Source organism: Gymnoscopelus microlampas (assembly GCF_963454915.1).
Source record: "Gymnoscopelus microlampas genome assembly, chromosome: 17".
In the NCBI taxonomy this organism is placed as follows: Eukaryota; Metazoa; Chordata; class Actinopteri; order Myctophiformes; family Myctophidae; genus Gymnoscopelus; species Gymnoscopelus microlampas.
Window position 1 is genome coordinate 38239298 of NC_139954.1, and position 13010 is coordinate 38252307.

At 42.0% G+C, this 13010-nt stretch overlaps 2 protein-coding genes across 3 annotated transcripts in view; both read left to right on the forward strand.

Moving 5' to 3' along the window:
* slc12a8 (solute carrier family 12 member 8) overlaps positions 1 to 2641 on the forward strand; it is a 28914-nt gene extending 26273 nt beyond the window's left edge. Inside the window, exons 12-15 of the mRNA XM_084084073.1 lie at positions 298 to 395; positions 494 to 611; positions 1667 to 1727; positions 2030 to 2641. Of these exons, the coding sequence (XP_083940199.1) occupies positions 298 to 395; positions 494 to 611; positions 1667 to 1727; positions 2030 to 2198 (446 nt within the window). The 3' untranslated portion in view covers positions 2199 to 2641. The remainder of the gene's footprint in view (positions 1 to 297; positions 396 to 493; positions 612 to 1666; positions 1728 to 2029) is intronic.
* A 4766-nt stretch (positions 2642 to 7407) lies between these two features.
* The window catches only part of heg1 (heart development protein with EGF-like domains 1), a 31898-nt gene continuing 26295 nt past the window's right edge, over positions 7408 to 13010 (forward strand). Inside the window, exons 1-2 of one of the 2 annotated variants that reach the window (XM_084085443.1) lie at positions 7408 to 8039; positions 8262 to 8289. In XM_084085443.1, the coding sequence (XP_083941569.1) occupies positions 7650 to 8039; positions 8262 to 8289 (418 nt within the window). In that variant the 5' untranslated portion in view covers positions 7408 to 7649. Of the gene's footprint in view, positions 8290 to 13010 lie in introns of both variants that reach the window. The other variant, XM_084085442.1, reaches the window with a different exon arrangement.

A 13010-nucleotide genomic window follows, 5' to 3' on the forward strand; every position in this document is an offset into this window, starting at 1 on the left:
GAGTGGAAAAGACATTTTATATATAACGTCGCTGTCGGGCAGAAACCTCTTATCTACATATTTGAACTGTGTTTTAGTACACGAATGCCCTACTTGATCATACTACAGTGTCACACAAAAGCATCAAAAGTAGCAGATCCACAAGCTCGAAACGCGACGCGAATTTCGAGCTTGTAGATCTGCTACTTTTGAAGCTTTTGAATTTGAATCATATAAAGTAATGGTTTTGGACAGAGCCGATAATCTGTTAGTCTCTTTTATATAGGCAGTGATATGACCCAATGCTAAATGTTCCAGCTAACGGAGATAAGCCAGAACAACAAGGCTCAGAAATCAGGCCCATGCCGGACTCATTCTATGCCAACTTCTGCAACCACTGGGTCGCTCTGATCGGCGTAAGTGACTAGTAAAACATGCTGTATAGACATCAGAATTGATTTCTCCTCAAAGAAGGATGTTACTCCCGTAACCATGTGTGTGTGTTTTCTTCCAGGCGGTGTGTTCTATCCTCATCATGTTTGTTATCCAGTGGGTCTACGCCTTGGCAAACATCACAGTGGCCCTGCTGCTCTTCCTCTACATAGGGAAAACAAGCCCTGGTCTTCCTATGGGTCAGTGGTTCTAAAAACTTTAGAGAAGGATTACACTTGCAATTCGTGCCCCTATTTGAAAGGTTTTGGTGCCAGGGATCCCCCAAGAGAGCTTATGTGTTAGATTATATTAAGTACATAATTCTACAACTGTCTTATAGGCTACTGTAGGTGGGGAGAGAGAAACCTATGATCTGAATAGTTGTTCTTATACGGTACATTCTGTCTTTGGGTTACCTTATAGCTGGCACAATTATAGTGAAGTCAACCACTTTAAACCTGGTGTCCCTATTTTCTGCATGTCTCAGGCAAACTGTTCAAAAATAACAAATCTACAGGCTTGCCTTGTGAGCTTGTAGATTGGCTATTTCCGCTGTGTTTGAAGTAGTGCTTAAGTGTTTAAACTGTTCCTCATTTTGCTGGGGGCCCCTTGGACAGCCCTCCCCCAAGGACACCTGGGGAACCCTGGACCCCACTTTGATATAACCTCTGCTGTATAGGTAATCTGCTGAGTGCAAAACTCGTGCACATTGTAAATGTTTTTCAATTATCCTCGGACACGTCCTGCTCCGCTCATTTGGCTGAGGGCTTGATTTGCAGTGTATTCGCTTAACAGCTGTTGTGGCTTAGGATTTCTAGAATAGCTGACTGGGACGTCCTGCAACTGCGTGTTATGGCATCTCCAGCACACAATGACACGCTTCACTAGGCTCTACCAGTGTGAAACACTTGTGTCACAGGTGGTAGGGTCAATGAGATGCTGCACATACCTCACTGCTCTAATACCGCTCGCCCATGCACTTTTTAGGTCAGTGGTTCTCAATCTGTGGGTCGGGACCCCACATGCGTTTTTTTTGGGGGGGTGGGGGTCCCCAGATGACAGAGAAGTGATAATTAGTAAAAATAGGCTATTCGTTTGGGTCCTGGGGAGACATCACATTCCTTTTTGGGTCTTAAGCTAAAAAGTTTGGGATTCACTGGTTCTCTTTTCTGTCAAATAAATAAAGTTTGCTTGTTGTTTGTTGTACTTTGCATAGGACAGCATATAAACAGTGTGTGTTTTGATTTATTTACAGGTGCTGCGTCTCGCTTCAGCTTTTTCAGATGGCTCAAATCAACGTTGAGCAGCATCTGCAGGTGTGTTTCAGTTCAGGATGTCACCCTGATATTATTATTATTCAGGATTGGACTTTTAAACCTTCATAGATGGTAGTCTTTGGTACAAAGACTACCACACTGGTCTATATTGGAACCTCGCTGGTCTTCATAATGTTTGCTTCATTGGTTTGAAGGCATTTTCTGTTTTAAGTCTCAAAATGATAAGTTGAGGTGCAAGGACTAAAATGGTTGCATTGTACATAGCACAAAGTGATGTGTACACAGTGTATTTCTGCATTGTGGTATTGCTACTTTTACCATGCACTGTCCTTTTATCTCAGGAGACAGCCATCTCCCAGGGACCAAATTGTGGTGACACCCTCTCTCTTGGGCGTCGGTATGGAAACCAGGCAGCTGACGGAGGACAACGCTGACTTTTCCTCCCGACACCGATACCATCAGTCTTCCTTTATCGAGGCCAGTAGGATGGTGCGACCGCAACTCAATTGACTGACACGTTGTCACTTATACTCCTCAGTCACTTTGTCACGGTTGACAGGGCCATTGTCACCGGCCAACAGAAGGTTGGAACCCCAACGTCTGCTAAAGACGGTGGTTCAAAGTGTCACATCAGCCCGTCTGGGTTTTATTCTAATTAACATAACTTTTTGTTCAGGAGTGTGACCCAGACTACTGTAGGACCTGTGCATGTTTTGGAGGTTGGAGCCTGAGTGGATTTGTGAGAGGACTGTTTATTTAACTATTTTGAAAAATTAAAGTTGGTGAAATTGTCTTCATATTGGAGAAAATATCACTTTTTTGCGGCTTACCCCACTATGTGACTTAGGCAAAATGGCATTATACATTGACCTCTATTTTCATCTGCCATAAATGCATTATATACATCTGACCAGAGGGTGCAATAAACTAGTCTATAACCACTTTACCTTGAAGATGAGTATAATGAGCATTCACTCCATTTCTGAAAGATGCTGTCCAGGAGATGGTAATGGCAGTGTGGGACTGGCTGGTTTGACACCAATTCAAACACTACATTCCTAGCATCTAATCTTCATATATATAAAGAAAAATGCTTTCATTGCGATGCCGATAAATAGGAACTTACTTGCGTTGCTCCAAACCGGAACATTATTGATTGATTTGATTATAAAAATAAACATGTTCTAAAAATGCACTCGGCCCACACCCATCTGACCACTTAAGTGTTAAGTGGTCAGATTTTTAATTGGGCCCTGGTTGGAAAAGGCTGGGAACCAATTGGTTTAATGATACTGTTGTGTTGTGTTGATTTCACTCTGGTGCCTCCGTTGCTTCCGGGAGATTAGCACCTACAGTACATGAGGATGAATGGCCTGCCTGCCCCACATGACGACCAAATGTTCTTCCTTCAGTCTCCGTCTGCTTATCCAGACGTCAGGAAACCGCGTGTTGAAAGCGGACACAGCTTGCGGGGCTGTGTTCAATCATCTCAAGCTCATCAAGTGTCGCACTGCTTGGCCATTTCCTTTTCAAAATCACAAGTGAATATACTCAGCAGACGGTAGTAGTTCTTGCTTTCACTGCTGAGTAACTTGGACAGATTCTGAGCTTCCTAATACCCTAGCTCCTGTTAAGGCAGGAAGGTTTTGGTGCGCCAGCAAAATCTTCCACAGCTGTCTTTTGAGGTGTATTGAGGAAGTGAAAACAAAACGTATAAGTGTAAAATAGAAACGGATTCAGCTTTTTTTTTTTAATGTTGGTCTGTTAATTAGGGGCCATACAAGGCCCTTGACATAACGGTAATTTGTTTTTTGCCAATATTACATTGGAATCTGATATTTAGGTAATCTGCAAACAAGGCCAGTACTCAACTATTACACCCTATGGATGGATCCAGAGATATAAACATGAGTACATATAAAACTTACGATGGGCCAAGCACTTACTTCCATCTCCACAGCCACCTTCTTTGCTTGATGTCTATTGCTGAAATACCTATAACCAAATGTGTTCCATGTTTGATGCATAAGCACGACATTGCTTTGCCTTTGAATGAAAGTGACTGTTCTATACATATATTTCACTTAAGCCTATAGTTGAGACCAAAGATTTGCGATGAGACGAAGCTGTACAGAACTTTGCTGAGAAAAAAGGCAGTGGTCTGAAATTAGCCATCACATCACACGTTGGTAAGATGAGATCCTGCAGCATATTTGAAATGTCATTGGTGGGATGAAAGAGTTTGGAGTCACCTATAGAATGGATGCTATGGATCATGACTCATGACCCATAGCATCCATTCTATCGGTGACTCTATAGACTCTTTAATGAGCATGGGTTATGTATTAAAACCAGTCCAGAAGACACAGGTCTGACGCCTGCTGAAAGCTAATTAACCTCTGGGTTTACTAACCTTGGATCAGTAAGGGTCAGCCCCATGGTATTTGAAATGCATTCCTCCTGTTGGGAGTCTCTTGAAACCAAAGTATCGACTGATCTGAATTTGCAAGAGATTATGTAATAGAATAGACCATAACAGTACCCTGATATTATATACGTAAACCTGAGAGCCACATTCTGACATCATATGGGGTCCGAAAGATATTCAGCATCACGAATGACATTAGTCAACTAACCTTAATGGGGTTAGTTGACCTGTAAATCTGTCACGATCTGGTGGTGTGGCAGACAGCCAGGCAGAATAGTGTTCAAAACCCATGATTGTGATTTTAATACAGGTGAACATACAGACAAACGATGCAACACAAACAATGATCCGACAAAGACCGCGGGGAACAAGACTAATATACATATGAGGGATTAGATTACACATGAGATACAGCTGGGGAAGACAAGAACATGGAACCAAAACAACCAGAGTTCCGCCAATGAGGGGGCAGAAACGGCGCCGGTCACGTGGTTCATGTAAACTGGAAATAGTTACAACGCTCATAGACTCCAATGCATTCCGTAATCTTCCGGTTTAGAGCTTTGTCACTAGTATTCGCCAATAGAAGGCTATAGAAGACCTGGCCCGGTGAAGTGAACGGAGGTGACACAACTCTCCTCGAGTGGCTCTGAAAACAACTAGAACAAGAACATAAAGTAGAAATACAACACCTAGACAGGCAAAGACTGTGACAAAATCAAGCTGTGTGTGCGTTATCTCACTACTGTAGCTCTGGGATGTGTTATTGTAACAACAAGAAGCAATACAAAAAGTTACAATCCTGCAATCCATTTTTTCATAAAAAGAAAATGTCATCTGTTACAGAGGTCATATATGTGGCAGTGGCATATTTAATGTTCTTGCTTCAAAACTTTAAGGATATGTGATTTCAGCTATGTGTAGGAAGAACACAAGAGTCCAGAGAGAGCACCAAATACGGCCAGTGGACAGACTTGTACCGTGTAACACACAACAGCTAGAGGTTGTTAGTTAGAGGTTGTTAGTTCAAGACCAGGCAGCCCTTTGCAGGACATGACAGAGCATGAATGTAACGTTCCCATTGGTTCAAGAGAGAGTTCAGAAGATAGCCTTGTGAACTGTGTGAACGCTGACAGATGGTGTGGTCAAGTGATCACACCACTGCTGAAAGAGTTCACCACTTGAACCCTAGCGTCTATCGTCTCTGTCGGGTGGAAACCTCATTATGCAGTGTTGGGAAAAAGTGCTCACATATTTTACTTATGTAAAAGTATCAATACTGCAATGTAGAAACACAACATTGCATTACAATTTACATTACACTACGGTCATTTAGCAGACGCTTTTATCCAAAGCGACGTGCAATAAGTTACAAGTAAAAGTCCGGTGTTCAAAATGTACTTGAGTAAAAGTATAAATATAAGTACCAAAATGAAAAGTAGTCATTGTGCAGTCAAGTTCAAAATGCAGAAAAATCTTTTGAAAATAGCCGAAATACATATATAGACCTTAAGTGGTTAATGTTTAGTAGCCTAATACAAATCTAAATAAAAAAAGTAACTAGTAACTAAAGTTTTCAAATAAGTGTAGTGGAGTAAAAGTACAATATTTTCCTCAGAGATGTAGTGGAGTAGAAGTAAAAGTATTGAAAATTGGAAATACTCCACTAAAGTAAAAAATACCTCAAAATTGTACTTAAGTACATTACTTATTATCGACAATATTATGTTGTCATAATAGGTGAACATTCTGCAAAAATTAGATCTACAAGTGCTCTCTCTCTCTCTCTCACACACACACACACACACACACACACACACACACACACACACACACACACACACACACACACACACACACACACACACACACACACACACACCCACACCCACACACTATGATGGAGGCTATGTCAAATAGTAATGTCAGTAGGCTATTTGTGCATCATCATGCATATGTTTCAGTGTCTCCAGTGGTGGAAAGTAACTACATACATTTACTCAAGTACCGTAAGCCTACTTGTAGGCACTTTTTGATACTTTCTACTCCACTAACATCTCAGAGGCAAATATATTGTTATTTTTATTACACTAATTATTTAACAACTTTAGTTACTTTGCAGAATTAGATTATTAACACAAAACATACATTAATGATGATGTTTATCCTATTATAATAGGTTAAGCTACCCAGCAGCACACAGAGTAACTGAATTCAGACCCATAGGCCTACCAGCTGCAACATTAAAGAACACATTAATGCATAATTACAGTCTAATAATAGATTGTGAAATGGACCATATAGTAGTGACTATTTTAAGTGAGAAATTGGCCATTCAGTCATTTCTGCATAATGGGTTTTATGTTGGTTGGATCAAGTCTTTCTTGATCCAAGTGCTTCTCAAAGTGGGGTCCGGGGACCTCCAGTCCAGGGGTCCTTGGGGGGTTCCAGGGGGTCCCCCAGCAAAAGCATTTAATGTAGCATCACACCCAAATATATATCATTTGGGTAGTCCACTCCTTGACACGAAAAAGTTTGAGAACCACTGCTTTAAATCCATGGTTCTCAAAGTGGGGTCCGGGGACCCCCAGGGGTCCTTGAGTGGGTTCCAGAGGGTAACCAGATAAATGTTGGATAGTTAGTAACCAAATGGACCCTTGCTGTAACTCTGAGAGTGTACAAATGGAACCAAATGGACCCAAGGGTCCATTTGGTTCCATTTGTACACTCTCAGAGTTATGGTGGTACGTGGTCTAATGCAGGGGTTCCCAATTAAAGTGGGGTCCGGGGACCCCCAGGGCTCTACAAACATCAGCTATTTTCCCAAAATCTTGATATTCTTCTTTGAACATTTTTGAATATGTTTTACATTTTTAACACGGGGGATCCGCGCCATGCAAATCCGCATTCATTATAGCGGTCCTTGACCTGAAAAAGTTTGAGAACCACTGCTTTAAATCACTCCAATGTTCTCTGTGTGTCTGTGGTGTCTTCCTCTATAACTCTATGGTCTTCCTGGACATTAAAAACAACAACATTGTGGAAAGCTACAGCAACACTTTGCTGCTAATAGCGGAATTATCGTGTGGAAGCCACTATCGGGGCTAGTGTGTGTGTGTGTGTGTGTGTGTGTGTGTGTGTGTGTGTGTGTGTGTGTGTGTGTGTGTGTGTGTGTTTGTGAGTGAGCGCGTGCGTGCGTGTGTGTGTGAGAGAGAGTAGGAGGAGCCCAGGCGCCGGTAGAATGTGATAACAGTCTTTCTGCTCCAACTTCACTTCATAGTGAACTGAACTGAACAAGTTCTCTCTCTCCTTCTTCCTCCCTCCATTGGTCTCTATCAGGACCATTCATAATGGTCTCTATAAGGACCATTCATCTCCATGATGATGAGGAGGGATTAGAATAACTTTATTTTAAGAAACAAAAACTAAAATCAACCCAAAGCGCTCTTCCCGATGGTGGCCTCGGGCGACCCGCCGCTGATCATCATCTCTTGGAAACGGTTCGCGATCCCGTTGTTTTTAGGTGTTGAATCATGGAAACGTGTTTTCTGAACCACGTCCTCCTCCTGCTCCTCCTCTTGCTGCTGGCCGCTCCGCCGGGCCCCGTGCAGGCATCATGGAGGACGGCCACCCGGTCCCCGGACCACCAGGACGGGACAGCGGGACTGGGAGTAACGGGACGGTACTATGGTGGTGCCTCCGCCTCCACCTCCACCACCAGCACCGGCCCGGGAGGAGAAGAGCTCCCGGCCACGGCAGCAGAGACGGTGTTTACTCAGGACTCCACTGGTCCGGGAGGGACCGAGGATCAGGACTCCATCATCAGGGACACTTTATCACCAACTGGAAGCAATCTGCTGCAGAGCCGGACTGATGGACTACAGAGCCGGACTGAGAGCCGGACTGAGAGCCGGACTGATGGGCTGCAGAGCCGGACTGAGAGCCGGACTGATGGGCTGCAGAGCCGGACTGAGAGCCGGACTGATGGGCTGCAGAGCCGGACTGAGAGCCGGACTGAGAGCCGGACTGATGGACTTCAGAGCCGGACTGAGAGCCGGACTGAGAGCCGGACTGATGGACTTCAGAGCCGGACTGAGAGCCGGACTGATGGACTTCAGAGCCGGACTGAGAGCCGGACTGATGGACTGCAGACTAGTGCCACTGATACCTTAGGTGAGTATAGTTCTCAAACTTTTTTTGTGCCAAGAACCCCCCCCCCCCCCCCCCCCCTCGCCCCAAATGATAATGTATTTAGCCGCGTGGACCCCCATCTGAAAATGTAATGGGACCCCTAGAGCAGGGGTCTTCAACGTTTTCAGGCCAAGGACCCCCTAGCTGAGAGAGAGATGAAGCAGGGACCCCCTACTCTATATTGTATAAAATTGTGTTTCAGATTAGTTTTAGTTTTTTTACTTAGTCTGCTCTTTTTTCCCGTTGAGAGCTTGTAGATCGGCTATTTTCGGCTAATGTTCCCCTCAGAAAAGCAATTCTAGGGTTCAAGTGGTTAATGTAAAAAATCACACAAAGATTTGGCGGACCCCCTAGGGGTCCCGGACCCCCTGTTGAAGACCCCTGCCCTAGAGGCAAAGATTTGTTAAAAATGTTCACTTAAAAAAAAGTATTCATAACTTTTCACTAACATCCAAGAGGTTAGAAAAAATAGCAGATCTACAAGCTCATAGTGTGGCACAAAGTGACACGCTATGAGCTTGTAAATCTGCTATTTTTTAATAGCTAACCTATAAATGGATAAAGTGGTTAAAAATGTTCACTTTTTAAAAAGAGTATTCAAAACCCTTTTCACTATAGGCTAATGTTCAAGAGGTTTGAAAAATAGCAGATCTACAAGCTCATAGCGCGGCACGAAGTGAGTGACACACTATGAGCTTGTATATCTGCTATTTTTGAATAGCTAACGTATAAAAATGGATAAAGCGGTTAAAATTATTGTGATGCTGCGTTAACACATTTTGCTGGGGACCCCCTGGAACCCCTTTTCAAGGACCCCTTTGAGAACCAATGCGTGAGAAGTGAGGCACTTTTCACCATGCACTTTGAAGCACTTAAACCCTCTATATACTTAGTATAATGGACCTGAGTTGCAACTGTACTTGAACTGCTTTTCCCCCCTCTACACCAAATGTCTTCGCCAAAAATAGCCGATCTACAAGCTCAAATCGCCTTGTAGATCTGCTATCTTTGGGGAATGTTCCCCCCAGAATATGGATGCTGGTGTTCAGGGTGCAAGATTTAATCGAACATAGAAAATTATCGATAAGTAAAGGCTCTTTTATTTTCCAGAAATAATGAAAATAGCCGATCTACAAGTTTGCAACACGTTGCATCGATTTGTGCAGTGTTGTTGTGAGCTTGTAGATCTGCTGCTATTTTCACAATGTTTGCATGACACATGAGAATGGATGGATAGCCACAAATGATATACAGGTTCAATATTAGTTTAGTTTCCACACACATAGTCTATTGCAGTGATTCTAAAACGTTATCATTTCACATTTAATTTATCATATAATACTCCTTATATTTACTTATATGTATTCAAGAAATATACCTCAAAGGACAAGCTCAAGAAATAATGGTTTGTCGTTCATGAAGTGTGGCAGTGGCTTGAATTGTGAATAAGTGAAGATAATAGACAGATGTCCAGTAGACAGACAGCTCCTCTGTCACAGTTTCATGTCAAAGTTCAAGTGACAGTATATCTGGCAGCCTTCACACCAGATTGATAGATCAGTGGTTCTCAACCCCCCCCCCCCCCCCCCAAAAAAATCATATTTGAACTGGGGACCCCCCACCACGATAAGCACTTGGAAATGTAGGAGTTGAAGGCAGCATTACATTTAGTTCGACTCGGTTTTACAGATAAATATTGTGAAAATAGCAGATCTACAAGCTCACAACGCCTCACAATTTTCACAATGTTTGCCTCTTTTTTATATTATTTGACAATTTGACCAATGTTTGACCAGTTTTTGTAGTATAGGGCTTTAGTTTTGATGCAGTAATGATCTTTTTTCCTTTCTTTTGTATTTATTTTTTTAGGTATTAAAAAAGGTCTTAAAATGTCTCTTCACTGTCATCTGGTCCCGACCCACAGGTTGAGAACCACTGAGATAGACAACTGGCATTGCTGTTGTACCCATTGACCCTTATGGGTCCAATTGGGATCCATAAACATGGTTTGCGTGACACCAAAATGGGTCCCACTGACCTACTACACAGACGCTGAGGCACACAAGTCATTTAAACCAACCTCCTTAGTCTCTTGAACCTGCGTACAAATAACACGCATACACACACAAAAAAACAACGCAATGCATACGACGCCACATCCCATAACGCAAAGACGAGCAGTCATGTCATGTGAGTTGGATGTGTCAGTTTGACATTAGCCTCGGAATCCCAGCCTTTTTTTTTGTTTCAAAAAGTTTGACATAGACCAGTGGTTTTCAACCCTTTTCATATCAAGATCCATTATTTATTCAGCATTTGAGCCACAGACCACCGTTTGATGAGATTTAGACTCTCAGACCCAAAACGTAGAATATTTTGTTGTCGTTGGATTTGGATTTTGTTCACAATTCCATACTGTATTGATGTTGGTACAATAGGAGAGATAACAGGCAAACGTTGATCTAAATAACAATATTCTACATTCTCTAATTGTGACTTCTTGTAAATTAAGTAATGCAGATCTTTAACAATAATTGAACTATTGTGAGTGAGAGTGTAAAAGTAAACCAAATGGACCCGTAAGGGTCCATTTGGTTTACTTTTACACTCAAGAATTAAAGATCTACCTATAAGGGTCCATTTGGTTACCAACTCTCCATCATTTAGCTGGGGACCACCTGGAACCCCCTCAAGGACCACTGGTGGTCCCCGGACCACTGGTTGAGAACCACTGACATACTAGCTAACTTTGAATCACTCCAAACTTTATTCCAAAACAGCAGCAAACAAGCAACGGCATTTTTTATTACAATGTCTTCTTCAATTACAATTTACAATTTAGGCATTTAGCAGACGGTCTTAATCCAGAGTGATTTACAGTAAGCAGAAGCAAGGTAAGCACGAGGTAATACATCAAATGCATAGACATAGTAATCTAGGATCATAGGTAAACCAAGAACCTATCAGCAGTCTAAACAGTATAATATATCAATCAATAATCTGTACATTGAAACTATACACACTATATAGGATGCCAGGACTACAAATGAACCTGTTATCTGGTCTACATGACATGCTATCTAAACTATATTTCAGCCTTTGCATAAGCCTGCAAGGTCGTCGAGGCTACGTTAAGTGCTACGGCAAGTGCTACGGGCTGAGGTGGAGTCTGAAGAGGTGAGTCTTCTTCAGATTACGGCGGAAGATTGTCTTCTTCAGCTTGAACAAGGTTGAAACGCCGTTGCTCGTTTGCTGCAGTTGTAAACAGAACAAAGTTTGGAGTGACCTATATTTTGCTGCCCTTGCGAGTTGCAGTTTGGCTCAGCACCGAAGGATGTGCCGTGTCTCTGTCTTTATCAGTTTGAAATATATCCCAGTGGTTCTTCTCACAGTAAAAACTGATGACTCAGACTGAATGAAAGACTGACTCACTCACTACAGCCTCCTAGAGCAAACATTTTCATGTCACGAACCCACAATTTGACATGTATTTGTCCACAGACCCCCATCTGACAAGATGTTGTGCCATGGCCCCCGATGATAGAATATTTGTGTTAAAAAAAAACAAAATCATTCAAAGGTTTTCACAATTATTCAAGATTTTTCAAAACATTTTCAAAAATAGCAGATCTACAAGCTCACAGTGAGCTTGTAGGTCAGCTAATTTTGTAATATCCAAAGTACAAAATAGGGTTAAAGTGGTTTAACAGATTTTTATTCTATACTAAGTCATTCAGCTGGGGACCCCCACGGACCATTGGGGGTCCCCGGACCCCACTTTGAGAACCACTGATATAGCGTATCTTGAACAGGCAACACATCACGGTTTAAATTGTAATTGTAAATTGGTTCAAAGCATGCCTACTCTTAAGCCACTGTGTTCTGTGATCAAAGGCAGGGTGGGTTTGATTTGGGCATTGGCAGCCTGCAGCAATCAAAGAGGACAACATGAATATTTATATCTCAAAGATTGGCCTTTACTTGATGAAGCAAAGCCTTGTATTCATTGAATTATACGTTTTGACCCCGTTACTTGTGCATTATCTGCAAAGTACTCAACCACCTGTACTTGAGTCACAGCATAGATACAATGGTCAAATATTCACTCCACTAAAAGTGAAAGTTGCTACGTCAATTTTGTACTTGAGTTAAAGCATTGAGTTAACCCATTCAATCCGGGGACGCATCTCTGTCATTTTAGATTTCTTTGGCTATTCAAAAAAGCAGATCTACAAGCTCATAGCACGGCACAGAGTGCCGCGCTATGAGCTTGTAGATTTGCTATTTTTGAAATAGCAAACATTTGTAACCGTCAAAAGTCTCAACAAATGTCTTCATTTTTCTGATAAACTGTTGTTGCTATATCAGTGTATTCTTGTCAAGGACCCCCAAAATTGTATGTTTTTGGCCGCCGATCCCCATCAAAATATGTTGTTCAATACAAAGTATAAAATAACCCATATGTGGTTAATTGATTCATTGATATATATATATATATATATATATATATGAAACAATTTAATATAAAGAAAAACATGTTTCTTCCTTATTCGATGAATTGGAAAAAGCAATATATAGAATAATCACTAAGAAAATAATCGATAGTTGCTACTTTCCTCCCCAGTATACCCCAGCAGATCCAGTGAAACGGAACGATTCTCTGGTCAAAACGTTTTCTTAAGCCACTTCAATATTCAATTCAC